General features: G+C 37.5%; 1 protein-coding gene across 3 annotated transcripts in view; it reads right to left on the reverse strand.

The window, feature by feature from the left end:
- Positions 1-1,802: 1,802 nt before the first annotated feature.
- FZD6 (frizzled class receptor 6) overlaps positions 1,803-21,584 on the reverse strand; it is a 54,723-nt gene continuing 34,941 nt past the window's right edge. For 2 of the 3 annotated variants that reach the window (XM_080378019.1, XM_080378020.1), the window contains exons 3-7: positions 13,995-14,191; positions 10,551-11,568; positions 8,339-8,487; positions 6,632-7,060; positions 2,973-6,123 (exon numbers count right to left, since the gene is read on the reverse strand). In XM_080378019.1, coding sequence (XP_080234145.1) covers positions 5,967-6,123; positions 6,632-7,060; positions 8,339-8,487; positions 10,551-11,568; positions 13,995-14,191 — 1,950 coding nt within the window. In that variant the 3' untranslated portion in view covers positions 2,973-5,966. Of the gene's footprint in view, positions 2,587-2,972; positions 6,124-6,631; positions 7,061-8,338; positions 8,488-10,550; positions 11,569-13,994; positions 14,192-21,584 lie in introns of those variants that run through there. The other variant, XM_080378021.1, reaches the window with a different exon arrangement.

A 21,584-nucleotide genomic window follows, 5' to 3' on the forward strand; every position in this document is an offset into this window, starting at 1 on the left:
GCTGTGGAGCTTCTGGGCAGCATCTGCCTTGTCTGTTCGCTGATAAGCCACTGTCACCAAAAGGCCGATGGATTTACAGGGGCTCCTGGCTCGGGCACAGTGAGGGAGGTTCACCACGAGCAGTTCAGTGGGGTCATCCCATAGTTAGCCCCAACGATACCTCAACAGGCAAACTCTTGCATTAAAGTTATTTTATATGCTGAAAGAGAAATCTTATTTGACTTGCGTCAACAACTGACTCGTGCGATGGTGCTGGAAAGGATCAAGCACGACACCGACTCCCTGGCTCACGTGGAGATGAATCTGTGTTTGGCCAGAACAGCGGAGGACCTACCAGGTTCCTGTAAAGAAAACTGTCTTTTCAAGTCCTTCTTTGAGTTATATTTTTTTACAGCAGGTGCTTCATCTAACTATGCTTTTGTGAGGCATGACTTCATTTCTAGCGTGGTTTCCTTCTGTCCTTGTGACTTTGCTGTAGTTACAGCACCTCTTGGTTGGTTTACAAATCTCATTCATGAATTCACAATTTCCCATTGCCAAGTAGAAAAACTTTCAGTATGTGGGCCCTAAAAATATCTAATGCTGTTGAGGCTATATGAGTTTAAAAGGCAAAGTCCTCTCTTCTTTTTTATTGGGCGTGCTTTCTTGGGTTTTCCTACTGGCTTGGTGACTTTCCATTTCTCTCCATAGGGAACATCACCCTGGCCATCAGCTTCTCTCACAGTATCCATTCTCAGGATGATCTTGCCTACTACTAACAGATTTTAAGAAAAATAGCTCCAGTTAATTTCCACAGTGAGTCCCAACTTCAGCCAGCCCAAAATATTTGCGTCTCATCCGCGCAGTGGCATGTCACATCCCTGTCAGCGCCAGCTCTTCATGTTTCACGGAATGATACCTGTCTGGACTGTTAAGCCCTGTAGCACATCCACTCATTCTTTAGTTGGAAGTCTGGATTGCAGCCCTGCGAATCTGGAAGGACAGCAAGTCCCAGAAAGGACTGTGTCCCGTGGGCAACATCGGTGACTCAAACCCAGTGCCAAGAAACCTGCACAGCTGCTTCAGCATCCTCAAACCCTCTGTCTTTGGCTGGGTCATTCAAGACTCGCATACACTCTGGGATAGTAGGTATGACGCTGCTAGAGTTGGGCCTGTAGAGCATGCAGCTTCCCAGCTAGCTTAAGACATCAACTAATTAGCTAACTTACAAACCACTTCCTCCAGGACCTTATCTGGCAGTGCCTTATTTTTGTGCCCATTTAATTTCTTGTGATCCAGTTTCATGCGGTCAGGCAGAACATCGGGAAAATAAACTGGGATGCACCTTATCTTCATAAAAATCTAGATACTTTGATCGTCATTCATACATGACCAACACAGAATGTACTTTTTCCTGTTAAGATCCTTTTAGTGGCCACATCTAGTGATCCCATCATCACCTCTGTAACTTACAAACCTACTTAATAGGAGTAAAATTCTTCTTGCTGTTTCTCTTCAACTTGTATGTCAAGAGCAAGACCTAAAATATCACTTAAAAGACCCGATGTAGTCTCCTGACTACACTGCCATCCCCAAGACTACGCTCTCCAGCCTGGAGATCAGTGTCCCTCAGGTTCACCTCTGCTCAGTCCCGAGTGCTCATCCAGCTTCCACAACTGCTTTCTTCCACACCACTCTTCTCCCAGAAACTATTCTCTCCAGCTCCTGTCTGTGCTAAGAAACCAGCAGTGAGCCATTTAATGAAGACAGATCTTTGTATGTCTGAAGACATCTCATGTTTGTCATTATTTTAACTAGGAAGACCTGAAATAAAGCAAATTTTTATTTTATATGTAGTTTCTATAAACAAAGTTGAAATACAGGGAATAAACGTTAATAAAGAGCTCAGATATAGATGTCCTGGCATGTTTTTAAGCTTTTAATTATACTTTGCATCTCAAGTGCTTCTTAATAGGAAGTAAAATCTATGAAACGGATTTCATAGATGTACACGAGAAAGATACTCTGAGCTCCACTTCTAGAGATACAAAGCAGAAAGCTCATGAAGGTGTGGTATAGGTTGCCCAACTTCTTCATTTTTAATTACAGTTAAACTCTAGCTCATTAAAAGAAATAATTAAGTATGGTAAGGGACAAAAATAAAGAGTGAAAGAATAATCACAAAGAAAAAGTTAATGCACAGAAAATAACATTTATTCCCATGAACCTCTAAAATACCCTTGGTGCCAGCATCTGAATTGCTGCAAATACCAGTGGTTAACACTGGCAGAGATCTGTACCAGTGACCGCAGCCAAACAGAGAGCGCTCAGACACCTTCAAAGCCCGATTCCACAAGTGGCCAGTGTGAAGGGAGGGACATAGCGCTTCTCCTTTGATGTGCAGCCTTCTGAAACCGCACATTGAGACTGGGTGGTCAATCTTCAAAGGGAAATACGATTCCTCATGCTATTCAGCTACTGCATTTTTCAGTGCTTTGCAGAATGCTGAACTTACTTTTATTAAAGAAGTTAAACTCTTCGTATTTTAATTTTGCTTCTGAAATTCAACTGGATTTGACCATCTTTAAACCTAGTATATTCTGTATCCTGCAAAGAAAAAGGACATACGGTTCTCTGTAAATCAGTTGAAAATTTGTCATAAAAACTATTCTTTTTCCCAAATATGTGCATAGATCATTTTATACTCTAGGTGACCTTTACCCCAGTTTTCACTAAAAGAATTTAGCAAAATAAGACAGTAAAATACAGTAGACACAACACATACCCTGTAAGTACTCTATTGGTAATTTCAGGTGCTGTTAATATCACCAGTCAAGTATGATTTAGCATGTTTAATTTATCTTGTCCTTTGAAGGGTTTCCTATGCAACATGAAAACTTAGTTTAATGTCTACTCTGAAGTGATTTATGACAGATCCATTAAGAGAAAGAAGAGAAGTAAAAGACCATTTGGCACACATTTTAGGGCTTAGAGAAATTGTCACTATCCTTTATTTTAGCTTTCTGCAAACAAAAGCAGCAAACAACTAAAATAGCTGGATCAATCTTCTGAATTGTTGGATTTATAGTGAGTCTTCCAGAAGATAGCCAGTCTCAACTAAATTACTTCAGTTGATGGAGATGTTCCAGTAATAAGTTATTCTTTAAGAAAAGCCATTTTAATACGGATTGTCTATCTTCAGTTTGAATTCTGGCCAGGTAAAAGACGAAAGCAAAGAACCCAAACACCTTTTGTTAAGAGAAACTGTTACGAGCTTCTCTATAGTCCATCACTGTAAGGCAGTCTTCCATACTTCAACTCATCTCCGTGTCTCTTCTTTCACTTTCTTTCCCCCCATCAATTTAGTGGATGTCCAAATAGTTGTGTAACTTTCCAGTTACTACTTGGGTAGTTCAGGGTTAAAGCATCCAGAGATCACAATCTTTTTAGCTATAAAGGTCACCTTGGGAATTCAGTCTGTACGTTATTTCTGGTACAGCAGGACTGGAACACACATGTGCTACAGTCTCAATCTACCACTGATGCATTTCACTTCCAATGAATGTTATGATTACCGCTTGGTATTTCACAGTTCTTTGAACACGTACCTATTTTTAAGCCCACAGCAATGCTGTAACTTCAAAATTACTTTGTATTTATCTCCTTTAGACCAGTTACCACGAAAGCATGACTTTTTCTGAACTACCTAAGAAAGGGAATAATATTAAATAAATAAAAAATGTGTATCAATACTTTTAAAGGGTTGCAGCAAGAGCATAGAGTGGAAACACATATTCTATGTAATATAAAGGAGGTCTTTAGAGGTCATGAAAGAAAGAATGCTCTAAATGTTAGGATGAAAGAACTAGTTCAAGTTTTTCACTCCTTCATAACTCTCCATGTTCACGTGAACAATTCTCAGTATTGTTCTGTCTCGGTTTCTCACTTACACAGGTGGGATAAAAACATTGCAATACTTATTACCTTCACACAGCTCTATAAAAAAATACATTAAAGTGTCTTAGGTGCAAAAATACTACAGTGATAAAGCAACTAACATGCTACACCTAGTTAATAAGAAATATCAACTCAGAAGCTCTTACTATACAACCGTGTATTTTATTACCAACAAAGACAGTAATAACAAAACTACTGAACATGTGTATAAAGTCACCCATTTACAAACATGACTACAAGAAAGAAGGGTAGTTAGTGTGCATTTTTCACAGGAGATTTGTCACGTCTTTCTCACTGGCCTTCTCAGCAGCAAGAATTTTGTGCATTTGTAATGGGGAAATTATAAAGGAAATTGCATCCTATTGAAGGCAGTAGTTTACAAATGCTAAAATGCAGATGCCACAATATAAAGGTAAATACATTCTATTTTTAACACATGATGGATAAAACAAATAACTTTGGTTTATCAGAACTGTAGTTCCTGTTGATTCAGCATTTACACAACCTCTGTATTATGCAATTTTGCTTGACTGTTCAAAGCATCACCACAAATGCTGCCTAAATGGAACACAATAATTTCTCTGCATATCAAAATATTGAGAAATATTCTCATTAGTAATCAAATGCAGGGCAGTGCGCAGTCTTAAAAATGCATTAACATTTAGGTTTAGAAAACAGCAAAACCCTGGCTCCAAATTATCCCAAGTAATAAATCACATTGACTTCATTGGAGCCAGGATTTCTGAAGAGCCAAACAAAGAAATTCTTATCCACATCAGTAGTACTTGCTCTTGAGACCCACGTCATCATAAGAAAAGCTATATGTATTAAGACCTTTTTAATTTAAAGAAAATATATTGCTGTAGCATATAGAAAATTAAGCTTTGTAGAAAAAGTATTAAAGTCTTCTTTTAAGTAAATACATTGTTAAACAACCCTGTATATTAATAACTCTGTTTTCTGCAAGCTGTTTCTCTACAGAATTAAAAAAAATTAAATTACTTGCATAGAAACGAAGTGAAACATACACTTTCACCGCAGCTCAGTAAAAAAAAAAAAAAAAAAAAAAAAAAAGCCTCAACATATACTTTAGATTCTGGCCCCCAAGCCGCCAGGGATCTGAAGCGCGTTCTTCTTTGGCACAATGCACTGGAACACCACACCAGGAGGGGCTCCAAGAAGCATTTTTCTGAAGTAGTGCTGCCTCTAACATATTATCCCTGTAACAGGATGCACAGATGTCTGACCAGTCTTGCCCCAAATGCGCAGTGTATGGTGCACATTGCATATATATCTAAGGTACAATCTGCTTTACTCAGAACTAAGTAACATTATCTGATCACCACAGGACTGCTGACTTTAGTAACAACCTAACAGAAACATGTTAACTTTACCAAGTTTGTACAATACATACAAAACAGTAGTTCTAAACACTGACCTTATGCAGTCAGTTATTTACAAAATTCATTTTTATGTACAAAATAAATCACTGTAATCCCAGATTCCCTTTCATATTCGGTGTACAAGCTACCATAAACCAGTGCTATAATTGATAAATCATGACACAATTTAGAAAGTATTTATAATTTTGTGTATCGCTTATTCAAGTGATACTGCTGTTTAAGACACAGTAAACTAAGAGAAAAAAATGAACAAGTTTCGAAAAGCATCAAAAATGCAGATGGAACTTTTATGCCTTGAAAAGTAACAGTGCTTTCTAAACATTACTTTAATGCAATTCATTACAAAGTGTTCTTTATACTGGGCATAATACTTGTTTCATCTTTTTCTTAGATTACTGCTAGTCAATCCAGCTGTGTCCTACAGAGCTTCAATTTCCATTATTCCTGGATCGGATTAAATACAGTACATTATTGCTAGCTGTCCCCACAACAAAAGTTACATTTTTTAAGTGCAAAGCAAGATATGTGTGTTTTTTAATAAGGCACAGAATATCTGTTATTTCCAGTGTAACACAGAATCCACATCAGTTTTATACATTGCAAGCGTTCATATAAAATTGCAGTCTTTCAAGGGTTTGAACTGTTTCCTGAATCCAACTCTCTTTTGGTGTCTGAAGCTGAGTAGACAAGTAGTGATATGGAAGCTGACTGAGACACATCAGGTATTTGCGAACAGCTGCTTTGTAATGGAGGAGATTCAAGAAAATCATTTTTAGGAGTTATTCTGCAAGTAATTAAAAATAAAACACAGGGAATCAATTTTAAGTACAGTGCATTACACTGGAAGAAAATACCTTTTTAGCAATGAAATTACAATATATCTTAAGCTATATTCTTTTCAAGAGAACACAATACAGTTCTGTATACTTTTCCAAGTTTAGGGTCACCACTGTTCTTTTTCAGACTTGCCACCCCTCAAAATGATTGCATTGCAGCCACAGGTTTCTAGAGGGTCACTGTTCAACGATACAAGAATATCCTACAAGCTGAAGCCCCAGCACTCAGCGCTTAAAAGGAAAAGAAGAATCCTACAAAAAATATAAAATAGCCCATATGCTAAAGATACATGTCCATATGAAATATTTTCTAAGAATTACAGTATTCTTGACAGCTACTGGGGGTTAATAGTATACTGACAGCATACCGATTCCTCAAGAGAGGAGAAACAGAAAACTTAGAAAAATAGTGGTAATACGCATAAACTAGCAAAAGATCAAGTTAAGGAGCCTTACCTTCCTTCACCTACTCTCTTCATGCTCTCAGCCAAGCTACTCATATGACATGTGCTATCTGCTTTGTTTCTCTTTTCCACCTGATCCACAGTCAGTTTAGAACTAGATAACATCTGATCTCCACTGTTTTCACCTTCCTCGACTCTTCGGGCTGATGTTCCGTCTGCCTCTATCTCTTTCTCAGATGTCTCTGGAGAGGTTTTAATTTCTGCAACAGTTTCTTGGCTTAAGTAATCATGATTAGTGATTGCTACCGCAGAAGTTCCATGATTTGTTGTGCCGCCTGTACTAGTCCCCATTGACTTCGAAATTACTTTCAATTTGTGTGAAGTTGATTTGTAGTGCTTCTTTTTATGTTTAACTTTGGAATTGTGCCTCAAGAAAAATTCGCATGATTCTTGCAGCACTCTTCGACTCTCACTGATTGGACTGAAAGAAAATACAAGCATGTAACTGAATGAAGAGGATAACCTTAGATATAATGTAATACAGCTTTGCACACAAAAACGTGAAATAATAGCAACGAGTGATACAATCTGGGCTGGATGTTAATGAACACGAGAAAAAAAATTATATGTAAAAAGAGGAGAAAAAATTCTGATCATAATGGTTCCAAAGTAACTATGCCTGTGAACAATTAAACAAAGCAGATTTCTACATTTCTTACTTCTGCAAGTAGGTCCAATGACTTCAGTAGTTTAATCATCTAAGAGAGGAAAGCAGGATTAGCTGTATTACCAAGTTAACTTTAACGTAAACCTTGTTCAAGTGAAAAAACAGTAAGCATTATAAAATTGACTTCATTATTTTTAAATTCTTATAGCTGAAAGCAGTTAACATCTGAAACACAAGAAAAAATATACAGGAAATGGAAAAAGAGGGGAGAGGGAAAGGAAGCTATAAGCTCACCATCTAGGAATGTAGATGTAAAATAAAAGGAGCTTAATGGGCTGCTGCCTTGGGAAATCCAAAGAAATAAAAAGATCTAAAACCATAACAAAATTCGTAAAGTAACACATGTAATCTGAAAAGAAATAATCAAGGAATAAAAAGGAACGGATAAAAGGCAAGTACAAGAAACGGAGATGACATTTATAATCTGTTTAAATCCATAGATATAAAACTTTACTAAAGCTAAGTAATAAAACAGAATTACTCTGTCTCAGAAAAAAATAAGGACCAGTAATTAATACAATAGAAGTGATACTAAGAAGGGTTCAAGGAAAAATAATTTTAAAATAAGACAAGCGTGGTGGTAGCAAAAAACACTGGATGTTATTATTGTATGATAGTAAACACAGCTAAGTACTGGGCCAAACACGTAGTCAAAGTAGTCAAAACACGTGAAAGGATCTAAATTGGTGGCTGAAAATATCTTTTCTCATGCCACTGGAAACCAGAGATGTAATAGCTGACGCTAAACACAACAGTATATCTTCTGCTCTATGGAAAAGAACAAATCAGCAGAGAAAAATATTTTCTATCTTTTGAAAATGTTATCAAAAAGTCACTGCATATGTAAAACTTCCATAGACTCCAAAGGAATTTTGCAGAGACCTACAGACAGCATTTAGAGTACAAAAAAGAAAGGGTCTAAGGACAACATTTTGATTACCTGACTTACATTTAGAGAAACATGTTTGAAATCCAACTTTTTTTTGAAGTATACACTTTAAAAAACAGGAATTAAAAAAAAGTTGTTCTTACTCTCTTTTGCGGTTTCTGTTGAAGAAATTGGCCCATTCAGAACAGGTCTTTTTACTTCCCACCCAGAAGACTGGAGATATGCCAACAATTAACGTCAGCAAATATTTCATCAGAAATAAAAATATTTCTGGTCTTGCCAATGCCTTTGCCTAGAAGATAATAAAGTATAATAAATGCAAAGAAGAAAATATATTTTATTTATTTTTTAAACACAGAAAAACAAATGATGTAAAAAAGACTTTCTCCTTTATGGCTGTTGTTCTTTGTTGAGGCTTGTACTGTGGACAAATGTTAGGACTTGTACAGTCAAGTCAGACCTGGTTAACGTTTACAGCTGAATACACAGAGGAGATTAGTCAGAAGGAAATATTTTTCTTTTAAATTGAAAGGAAAGGTAATTTGGGGGATAACAGTATTAGAAACCATGTTCTTCAGAGATAGATTATATGTGTAAGATTTATCCCTTCAACTTAAAAGAAACTGTAAGTGGATGAGTTGGAAGTTAATCAGATTAGACAGCATCTTCAAGGAGCTCCAGGGAACTACACGGTACTTTTCTGTTTATTGCAAAATTAATCCACCTATCTGCAGAACTGGATCATAGGAGCAGAGACATTTAACTCAGTAAGAGATTATTATCTTCTGCTGCCACGCTGCAAATTTAATTTACATTACCTGGCTTATCTGTCAGCCCCATCTACGAAACTCACTATTTTTGTTAGCCAGGCAAGATTAGCTACTTAAAATGAAGTTTGGTTTTATTTGGCTTTGATCTGGCCAATGTAATAAAAGTCCACCAGTTAGCTCAGGTAAGCCGAGGCCAAGCATACCACTTCAAGCTACTCCAGTTAGCCCATGCTGTTTATTACAGGGACAGATCCCATTAAGTATGCCTTTGTGCAGCATTCCCTGTTGCTGTTTACTCTTTCCAATAGGTTAATTAAAAGGCTGAGAATATATGTTCTTTCTGTGTTATTACGCCAAGCTGCTATATTTAAGCCCAAGAAAATGATTTTATTTTCTTTTTTTAAAGTATAAAAGCCTTGTTTTCAACCTCGTGTATTTTGGACTGTTTAGGCTGATACAGAGCTCTGTGTAAAACCCACTAAAAACAAAGTGTACTTGTTAAGAATGGTAATGGAAGCAAAAATAACCAAGAAGTCTGTGAGCTGTGCTACTCTCAGCTTAGACTGTTCAATCCTCTGTTCAATACAGAGGATACAGAGGATGTTTAAGAATGCACAAAGATCAATCTGCATCATTCCATAATGCCTGTGTTTATGTTCCTCTTTTTAATGATAGTTTATTGCAGTAAAAACATAGATGGTAAGTGCAAAGCAATGAAAGATGACATGAGACACTTGCATTTCTCTTTGTGATGGTGTCATCTTTTATATTTGTTCTTAAATGGAAAGAAACAAACCACAAATTACTTGCAATTGCAGGGACTTTTATGTACTTACAAATCCACAGTGTACTGAACGTGGGCAGATTTACTTTAAAAGCCTTTCCAAGGAAGTTGGTTTTTAAAGAGTCAAATGTTAAATACGAACACCTCTGCAATTTAAAGTGTTGTTGGGTTGTTTGTTTTTTTTCTATTTGCTTTTTGTTTCGTTGGGTTTTTTAAACGATTTCTTCATTTTACTGAAAATAGCTTGCAAATGACAGCTACTGTAGAAAAACATACTGGAAATCTGTTTTATAATTTCAAGTGTTTCACACTTCTACACTTTGAAGAAAAAAAGATGAAAGTGATTTTAAATCTGTGGTTATAAGCAACAATTTAAATCCAATTTAGACTCAATTTTCAAGAATCATTATTTCAGCTTCAACTGAAACTGATGAAAATTCACCTTCGGTACTTTGATACTGAGCTAGGCACCCAAATTTAGGAACAGATACTGTGAAGAATGATCCTTCCCCCAAAGCAATTTGTAACATGAAGTTCAAATACTGTAAAGATTTTATATTCCCTTTAGAGCTGTGAGTTGGAATTCAGTTGCTGAGTGGTATCAACTGGATTAGTGAAAAATTTCAAAGCAAAATTATCATACCACCGATTTTGACTTAAAAAGCAACTAATCACTGCATGTTCTTTAACTGATGACTTAATGCGAGCATAGTTTAAGAACTGCACGGCAGATATGGTGATGCGTAAGGGTTTCTGTCAATTAACTTTCTGATATTATTTATAAAGGAAACTGCTACTTGCCTGATAAGGACAAGGAATATGGTACTGGTCACAGTGGTCAAATACCCAAGTTGTTTCCCAGATTTTCCGGTTCACCAGTTCATAGACATAACATCCAAGAAGTGCTACAAGTGGCACCAAGTATAAACCACTAAAAACTCCAATTCGGATCATAAATTTCTTTAGCTTCTCCTGGTTTCTGCCATCATGCTGTATGACTTGCCGCACATGATTTAAAGAAATAATACCAGCTAAAAGAAGAGAGAGACCGAAAAAAACACAAAGGCACAACGGCAAAAGCACAAAGTACAGGGAGGCATCCAGATCATACAGACCCACAAAACAAACTCCACTGATATTGTCCCCTTCAACTTTGTTCATTGCAAGGAGCATAATGGTTAGAAAACCAGGTATTCCCCACGCGACTGCATGGAACCACATGGCCTTTTGTGCAATAGCTTCACAGCTCCATTTTCTTCCTGCTGCAAGGAACCAAGTGATTGTAAGAATCACCCACCATATAGTTCCTGCCATAGTGAAAAAATACAAAACCATGAAAAGGACAGTACAGGCTTTGTTTTGGGAGCCAAGAACAACTGTTTCACCGATCTCTAACTTATCGTCTGCCTCGTTGCAGGCAGTTCTGTTCCCAAGTAAAAATCCGATGAAGTACATTAGAGAGACTATGCTGTAACAGACAGAGTAATATATGATCGGCCTCTCTGGGTACCTAAACCTTTTAACATCAATCAGGAAAGTCAGGAATGTGAAAAGCGTAGCACAAAGACAAAAGATTGAAACTATTCCGATGAAGCTTTTTGCAACATCCAATTCATAATTTTTGAAGTACATATTGGGACATGGAGGTGCACACTGATCAATTCCTAGAAACTTGTAGCCTTGTCCATTGGTAGTGTGTAGGTGTCGTGGACACCAGAATCCATAATCCCTCCGGGTCTGGCCTGGGGTCTTCTGAGTTCCATGTACATTTGCAGTTACAGCAGCAGTGGCAGGAAAAGCCTCATCACAATTGACTAGTCTACATAAATAAGCAGAAGAAGACATATCTTAATACCCTCATTTTCAAGTATTATTACTTCTTAGAAAGAAGAAAAAGTCTGATTCCAAGCACTGTTAAATTTTTTAGACAATGCAAAATGTACATTATACGAAAAAAAAAAAAAAATCAGGTGGCATTTTATAAGACAGACTTCAAGTATTTTCAGTTTAGAAGACTATTCAAACATAGCTATTTAACTGTTGTTCTCTAGCTGTCATTCTATTGCTTATGAAACGCTACTCAAATTGTAATTGTTTTTTCAGAATCTTAAATGCTACTAAACTTTTACATATGTACATGAAAATATTTATAATAATTGGGGTTTTTAAATCTGGCTAACAACAGACAGACAACAAGCTATCTTTCAAAGTGCAAGCTTCAGTCAAGGAACACAGAAAGAAGGCTGACAGTATCCAGAACTAACTGGTGACTATACATCATTATTATAATTTTTTGTGTTACAGTAGTATTTGTCAAGAACAATAAAACTACCTAACCGAAAAAGACAAAAGCAGAAAATAGTGATAAATTCTTACAATGCTTCTATTTCACCAGGGTTTTTTTCTAGCTTCATAATGTTAATTTAAAAATTGCCCATGACCCAACTGTTCAAGGGTTTATTTGGACACAGTATGTGACTTTCATATGGTTAATATGGAATTAGCAGTGTTGGACATACCTTCAAACTAGATTATGCAAGTATAACTCAAACAGGCAAGCACTTACTCAAAACGGGATTTATATTTATATGCATTCCAAGTTTAAGCATATATTTACAAAGAACAAGTTTTGCATTCTAGCTTTTAACAAACACTATTATAAGTGTCCCTCAATGTCAGTTTACAAGCTCAGCTTGAGCTAAAAAAAAATTCAGTTCTTTTTTTCTGTGCATTATCATGCCATCCAAATAAATCCAGACTAATCCCTAAGAAAACTGATTCTGTAGCAGATTCTTTCATTAACCATGGGGCCAAGACCAGTAGGCATGGGAACAGTGGGAACTTTAATCACCCGTGTCTTAATAGGCATGATGTATGTCTGTAAGAATACAAGAATGAATCTCAGGATTCCAGTTACTGCCCAGCGTCAGGCTAGCTCCTCTTCCATGGGCTCCAGCAGCAGGATCTCTGCTGTTGTAAGAACATCCTGCATTACGTGGACTTCTCCGTATCAGCTGTTGGGGAGACATCATTTCACACAGGAACACAGCAGGTTCCTTTTCAATAAATGCTAGCAGTAACAGAACAACTTAGAGCTGCAGTAGTTCCTGCAAAACTGTAATTTGATTTAAAATGTCATTTGAAAGATATATGGAATAACTGGATTCACTTGTAATTTTCTGAATTTTTCATAATAATTCTTGAAGACATTTGCTGTGCTGAGCGGCACTACTGTCGCACAGAAGCTCACACTGGACAGGAAAAGTGCATGTCTTCTTGTTTTAAAACCCCACAACCTCAATTTCTCTGCAGAGCTAAGGGAAATGGCATTAATGCCATCTGTCATATTCACCCCAATACAGATTTCTATCAGAGATCATGGCACAGGACTACTGTCCCAGCTCTCCTCAAGCCCTATCACAGATTAGCAGCTGCATGGGGGTTAGAAAAATGATTTGAATTTCTACTCTCTGCTCTTTTCCTGTACTTCTTGCTCTGACGTGTGTTAACAAAAACCATCTGGCCTTAATCATTTATAAATATCTGCAGCTGAAGGTCAGAATTTCAAGAAGATTACACTAGAGTGTTTTCAGCAGTTTCCATTTAATATATATAGACTCATCTTTTCCCCAAATGTAATATTAACTGTCTTCTCTCTGGAACAGACACATGAACATCTTTGAGAAAAAGGTGACGTTTAAAAAAAAAAAAAGATACTTTTGGCAGGCAGTACAAGAAAAGCAACACAATATTGAACTTGCACATTTAAACAGTTAAGAGTAAGATAAGGTATCTACTATTTAATGCTCTGTGTCCATTCTAATACAGAGTATTTTGTATTTCATTAGTCTATGAGCAATTTCTTACAAAACCCCCATGAAGGAAGTATGACTATCCCTAGTTTAGATATCAGAAACCAAAGCAAAATCCATGCTGTAACATTTAACATTTTAATTTTTACAAAACTTACAGCAAAAAGCTTCTTTTTTCCAGGGATCTGAATACTGGAAAGAACTGCTGCAGAACTTGTTGCAAGAAAGTCACAAGCAGAAAATTCAGGTGAACATTTGAAAAATGAAAAAGTTTTAATAAAAAAATAGTCCTATGCCTAAGTACTGAAGAGTCACTAGTGATGAGGAAGCTACAGCAAGGTGGTATTTAACATTCTGCCCCAGATTTTCAACTCGGTCTAGGCCAAATACGAAGTATCACCCTCACCGCTTGCCAACATGAAAAATACCCCACCTGGTACACTCCAGCTCTTCAGGCCATGTGATTCCAAATGTGTCCATCAGCTGCTTACAGTCAGAATACACTTTCTCACAGAGACTCCGACAAGGGTGAATCACGTGAACTTGCTCTAGGCAGGCAGGGACAAAGGCTCTGCACAGAAATGTGTGGACGTCTGGTGAACAGTGGAGATTCATAAGCGTAAGAAAAGGCTACGGGGAAGAAAAAGGCTTTGGTTACTAACTTTAAAAAGGCAATTCAAGGCATCAAAACTAACTTTCATCACTAGGGCTCACATTTGTTCCCCTGTAGGTTAGAAATAAAAAAACACACTAGAAAATAGTGTTCATTCAGCAGCTATGAAAGAGCAAAACCTGGTGGCCCCAGCAGTGAGAAGCTCCCTTAGCACTTCTAGCACAGCCTCTGCCCCAGAATCTTGGCCAATCTGCAACTATTCAAACCTGGTTTTTCCTATTTGACAATATTAGAAATCTGAACAGGATTATGAAGGCCCAAGATTTTTAAAAATTAGGGCAAGACATTAAATTCCTATGTTCACCAGTCAGCTTCTAAATAAGTGCCCTGAGATTTTCAAAGCTGTGTCTGACTCTGTAGTTCCTGTTAAATTACATTTTCAATCCTAAATGGTGTGTTGCACTCATCTCTCATGCTAGAGAGGTTTGGGTTTGTTTGATTAATGAGATCCAAATATCATTATTCCCCACTTCTGAAACATTGCATTTCAAACTACACGACTGAGAATTTCTCCACCTGCATTACCAAGCACCAGGCAGTGAGCTGACTGTTCTTACTAGAGAATTCACAGAATTAAGTTTAATGCATCTTTTGTCCCCCCAATTAATTCAATCTATTACTTACTGTTAGACAGGCTTTTAAAAAAAAAAACCCACCTACTTTCCTTCTCTACATTTTATCAGCTTTATTATTAGGGAAAATTATTTTAGCTGAAATACTCCTGTGTGTGCATACTTCAGACAAACCAGTTGTTGTTGGTCATTTTTGCAACTGCTACATCGTTATAAGGGCAGCTTATTGAAGGAAACAAGCAATGACACACTGACAGCATCACCTGGTGCACTCCTGTACCAAGTGGGCTGTTTGTCTAAAACAGCGGGGCCAACAGAAGGGAGCAGAGGTGCTGGGGGGCTGCGCGAGCAGGCCCTCACGTTAGCAAGCACGTGCAGAAATCAAATTGAAGAAGCCAACCATGCATTAGTGACCTGTTGGTGGCTCTGGGCACGTGGATACCAGATCAGAGATGAGCTAGGGCCGTGAGGTGCCAGGCATGGCCATGACACAGAGCACTCCATGGTGTGCCAACATCTGACCCAGGTAAAAGCGCTGGGGCAGCAGGCCGGTGGGATGTGCACAACGGATGGGCTCCTCCATCCCACTCACCCAGCCTGCAGAGACCGCCCAGCAAAAAGGAAGCACAGAGTGACTGGTGGGGCATACGTGTGTTGAAAGGCTCTGACCCTGCTGGTTCTTGAACAAGCCCCAGCCTTTGGATCCATTGCAGGCTGCTGTTCACCATCCTGTCTGCCATGCCAGGTACACATTCCTGATCCAGCTCATGAGAGTAAAACAAGCTAATTTAAACACCATTCTGAGGTAACTAACCCACAGTTGAGGGTGAAATCCACCTGCAGGACCACGTCAGCCTGTATCTTTTTCAAGCAGGCTTTTTGACAAAACACTTCTTGTATTTCAGGAGGAAGGAATGTCCATATCATACATAAATAGTCAAATTCACATATCACAAGCTAGAACAGTTTTTAACACACTTTGAAATGTATGGATAAATAGGAACACTGCGTGAAATTTTTGAAGTAGGTAAAGCTTTTATGAAGATTTTTCTTTAGGAATAATTCTATTTAATTCTTTGCCATTAACAGCTACGTCTCTCAAATATTCAACCAGTGACTGGTAAAGGAAGGATTAACTTCTGAGTCCAGAATAGCATCCTTACTTTCGTCAGCTTTTAAGTATCCCAAATATATATACATCCATACCCAAAGACCAAGTCTTGCTACTGAGCATGCAGTTTAAAAGAGAAGACATGGAAAAATTTTCCCCTTCAAAATGGAATACCTACAGATCCTCAAAGGACCTTTGTAATAAACACAGGAATCCACAGGGTGGAGGGGGAAAAAGAGAAGATAAGGCAGAACAAGAATAACATAAAAATGCTTTATGAAAAACCAAAAATATGTTGGCACTATCCTTCAGAGCACTCTGGCTGCGTGCTGCATCTGCAGATGCCATTACAGAAGGCGCACAGAAGTCTGATCCCCACTCTGCTCTGGAGCTGCCTTTGCAGGAACCCAAGACTTGAGTATTTTATGACAAGGGGAGAAGTATAGCTCTGGTATAATGTGCCCAAGTTCCATAAGTTTCCTAAATACTATGTGGTTTCAGATTAGAAAAAAAACCAGAAACAGTCAGGAGTTAACCCTAAATGAATTAAATTCCCATTGCATAATTATGAGGCTTACAATTTAATTGAAAAGAAAGTATTTGCTCCGGTGTTTAATTTACGTTAGCTCTGTTCTTCCTGGCACTTGGGATAAAACAAAGATAATAGCCTGGGTAGTCATATACAACTCCCATAAAAAATGAGTTTACTTTTGAAATTCAGTGTTGTAGAAATTGTTTTGCTTGTTATGAAGCCTTCCTTTTTGTCACTTACAGTTCATCTCAGTTGATAAAAATAAAATTCATTTTCTAAAGCAAGTTTTGGGATGCCAGTCAAGAGCTTTTGCAGACTTAGGTAAAACAGCAATATTTCTCTAGAAAGTAAGAATTAAACCCCCAATATTCATATCTATGAAACCAACTTTATCTACAGAGATATTTTACTAGCTATTTTGGTAAGTAAACAACAATTTTTAAATAGTATTTTCCAACATAGCTAACAAGACTACAAATTGTAAGCTTGCTCCAGTGATACAGAAAATTAGTATAAACAAAGTAACGTCTGGTGAAGAAAGTCAGAATATATACCCAACCTTTATCATTTTAACTGAGTTTCTGTTACATGAAGATACTTAAAAGCTAAAATATCACAAGAAACACTACGCAATAATGCTATGTTAGAGGCTGATAATCACAAGCAAAAATCAAGTGTTTGCAAGGGTTTTACTACAGCATGTTGTCATTGCTAAACACTGTTGTTCTAAGAACATGTTTTATTTAAATGCAAAACTGCCTTAACAGATAAATACAAAAATTGCAAATTTTTAGGAAGAAAGCTATGCTCAGCCTGTAACATAATCACAGTAGAAAACCAAGAACTTGGCTGCCAAGAGTAATTGTTACGTTTCCTTCAGCTTGCTAAAAGGATTTACCTTTTGATACCTGAAAATATGAAGACAAGTTAAAAGCAGGAAGTGTGATGTTATGAAAACACAAGCAGACCTTCTGAGTCAGACCAAATGTCCATTTAGCTGGCCACTCCATTCTTACCCCAGCTGGTAGCAAGAGCAGGGTGTTTAAGACAAGCTGACATCCCTCCCCATTTCCTACAATCAACAGTTTAGGAAATGAGCTGCAGGTTGTAATACCACCACCATGTTGAAAAGATACCAACAGATCTCTTTTCTGCCTAGAACACATCTAATCCCTTTTTCAATCATTGACACGTATACCCTTTGTAAAATACTAGAGCAGTAAGTTATATTGCATAATTTGATTAGGCACTGCTGAGAAAATACTGCATTTAATTTGTTTATTATAGCTCCTTGTTTTGCAGCCTAGTTTGTGTTTGGACAAACAGCTAACAGATTACTCACTACTTTTTCCATGCCATTTTGGCATCTTACTATTATTTACATATTATATTTACACATTAGCATAATAATGTTTTAAATTTTGATTTCTACTCCTTTCATAATATACTTTGCCTTCTATTTGCCTTAACTACTTTTGCACACTGACCTCACATTTCCACAGTGACAAAGACACTTTTCTGAGTGACAGTAACTAACGTAATACTATGCTCATCTACTTGTATGGATGATGGGGGTTATTTTTCCCCATATTCATTATTCTGCATTTACCAACCCTAAATCTCACCTACCATTTTATTGTTCAATTTTATCTATCACAAGACCTTTCTGCAATCCTTCAGTCAATTTTGTTTCCTCAGCAAATTCACTATCCTTCCCTCTTCCACATCATTCATGAATTAGTTGTATATCAGAAATTTTGGTATCGATGAGCAGGGGGAGCCACTGTTGTCATTTATTTGGAATGAAACTATCAGCTAATGATTTCATACTCTTCACTGTGAAAAAAAAATAATGTATTCCTAATTTTCTTCTTGTTCTTTAGGCAGGCATTGGAAAATAAAGTCCCCATTCCCGTTGGGTTACCAGCATAGCTTCTTTAAAAAACATAGGTTATAACCATGTGAAAGCCTTTTTGAAAATGGAAGTATAATATACTGGCTAAATCATCCCTTTCAACAAAGGTATTGAGTCCCTCAAAAAACTGCAACAGATTTTACAGGCAAAAAAACTCAACAAAAAAATTGCGGGGGGGGGGGGGGGGGGGGGAAGCGGGCGGGCGTAAAACTTCACTTCAAGCAAACACAAATGTGGTTTGTAAAGTACAGATTTACTTTCAGAAACTGCTTACTTTCACCATTTAAGAACAGCAAAAGAGGTAGTGAATTGTGCCTGGAACTCCGCAAACAATTAGGTACCTTTAAATGTGGGCTTTGCTTCCAGCTAGCCAATTTGGAAATGTTTCATTATAGAAAATAATATGTCTGCATTTCCTGACAGTCCATGGAAGCACAATCTTATGAAAAACAAAGTATTTGCTCCTTCAGCTGCATGGCCTGTAAGTAAAAAGTGTAAAGCCAAGATCACAAGCTCACTGACAGTAAGAATCAGTTGCTTCAAGGCTGTGTTATCTGGACCATGGGTGTCAAACTACCAACCATTTTTTACTCAAGTGGTTAGCTGGGTAAACTGCATGCACACACTAGTGTCTTGAGCATCCAAGTCTGGGATTAAGCTCAGAATTTAGTACCATAGCCCTCTCCTCTTCAGGAAGTTCAGGAAGTGCAGGTAACACAGTCACACAAAACAAGCTTTTCCAGGAAACTTAAGCACTAGGCATTTTTAGCATTAGCAACCACTGCTCTATCACATAAAGAACAGAGAGGAAAACCTGCAGATTTGGTAATGGAATTGCTAAAAATAGAGTGAAAACAGACTCTTTTAAAACCAAGAATGAATCCTCACAAAAAAAAAAAGGCCAACAAAAGTTCTAAAATATAAATTTTCTTCTTCCTGCCAATGGAAAACAAAACCCAGTAAATATGAGGCAAACTAGAATACACTAACAATCTACCAAAAAAACCCCAACAAACTCATGGCAACTGTCAAGCCAAAGATGACAGTCTGTAACAACAGCAGAGGCACTGCCTTAAGCAATAGCAGTGAAGAACTGCGGACTGTGAGATGCAAACTCTCCACTGCAATGTCAGTACAGAGCACGAGGGGCATGTGCCCTGTACAGAAACCTCCCCATGCAAAACAGTCTGAACTGAACCCCTTGAAGCAATCACGAACCCACGACGGACCGTAAATATAAGTTGGACAGTCAAAGCGAGCAGAACATCACTAGCCAGTGAGAGGAACATCTTCTGCACTGAACAATGCACCAACACCTTAGATTGGCTTCGCCTCTGGAGAAAATATAGCATAGACATACTTCATAGAGAATGTAGGATTTACTATCTTAGAAATCCAGTTATGGTGTGGTCCTACAAACAACTGAGACAAGTGAAAACAAATGGTGCAGAGTACAGAACAAACAGCTATGTGCAAACATGCTCTTAAAAGAGGCTTTGCCAACAAGTAAACTGCAACCTAGACCTGTACATGAATCTCGTGCTCAGCATGCTTCTCTGTTTTGGGCTTAGTAGGTTTACAAGCCCAAGACACAATAGAAACAAGCTCATTATGCCAGGCAGACAGTGCAGATGCTCTGTCCTACCTCATCTCAGTTTTATTGCAGAGAAAAGTACTACCAGAAATGATCAGACATCTCTTGGGTAGGGATATACAATAACTATTAACTTATGTCAAAACAAGAAAGTGAAAATGTTCTCTTGTACTCTGCTTATTAATGTCACAGAAATATTTAAATAACGTAGAAAACCATGTATCCAAATATCAAGGTCTTTGTTAATACCAGCTATGGTAAACCTTGATTGTAAGAGACAGGAAATACCTTGAACTGCTGAGATACACAGAGGATCGGAGCCATTGTTCAGCCATTGGAGCCAGTTATTTAGGAGTAACAACCTACTCTCCTGACCACTGAGGTCTAACGATCAAGTTAAAACATGGAGCTTAGCTAATCTACTTAACTCTGACGTTAAGTAAGTTAAACAATGAGAGACACCAACTGTCTCAACGTTATTCATGAAACTATTTACCTGCTTCACAGGAAATAGCACAGACCCTAAATGATTAATAATTAGTATCACAGAGTATCTCAGATTGGAAGGGACCCATAAGGATCATCAAGTCCAACTCCTTTGCTTCTCACAGGACACTTTAATGATACTAATTAATTAACAATTAATGCTTAATAATTTACAGTGCCAGACTTAAATACAACTACTATCCAGTAAGTGTCTCTACAGAATTAGAGTACAACCTCAAAACCTAAGCACAATATATTTTACATATACACTTTCATATGTGATATTTAGGAAATACAGCCACTGTCACTCATGGTGTATATAAATAGTCTCAAAAGAACAGGCAGTAATTACTCTTCATACTCACAGAGCTATGCTAACAACTAATCTTCACAGTATCTTTAGCCGTTTTTATAATGATAATCAGTTTCAATTAAAAACATCGAACAAGTATGGCACAGCTGATTTAATCCTACACTATATTTTCAATAGTTATTCTCGACTGGATGCAAATGAGATCAGCATCATACTCAGAGAGATGAATGCCTTCACACAAGTCCTAGATGGGCTGGCAAGAGTGGTAATTTGCTGATGGCCACAGTGAATCAGCTGCCAAGAATCTCCAATTTCTAATTCGTGCACAATTAATTACATTATGAGAAATAAATGTACTAACACATGAAACAAAATGAAGGATGAAATTTTCAAGATCGATTAGACTCAAAGCAATGTTGAGAAAAGACTAGGTTCTTCCTACTGGAAGTTACATTGGTGGATTTAGATCAAATGCAAGTTAAAGACAGTTTTAAATTGGTATGTAAGGATTTAGAAACTATTTTGCAGGAGGCTAAGGCAGTTTAAGCGTCAGCATCTTGTTGCTACATGTCTGCTAGAAGTTGATACTTAACAGCAGAGCTGCAGAACAGAAATGTGGGTGCAGCTTTCAAGCATTAGTGCAATGTCAACCATCCTTTAAACTACTAATGGCGATGGTATGAACTATTTTGGGGGCCCACATACTCCATGTTACTACCTGAACGGTGGGTAATCATCAACTTTTGCTGCCAGCAGCAATTATCAGTCAATCTGTATTTTCTAAACTGACTTAAAATTACATGGGTAACTCCTCTACAACTCTAAAT

The sequence above is a fragment of the Falco punctatus genome (genome assembly GCF_963210335.1).
Source record: "Falco punctatus genome assembly, chromosome: 3".
Classification (NCBI taxonomy): domain Eukaryota; kingdom Metazoa; phylum Chordata; class Aves; order Falconiformes; family Falconidae; genus Falco; species Falco punctatus.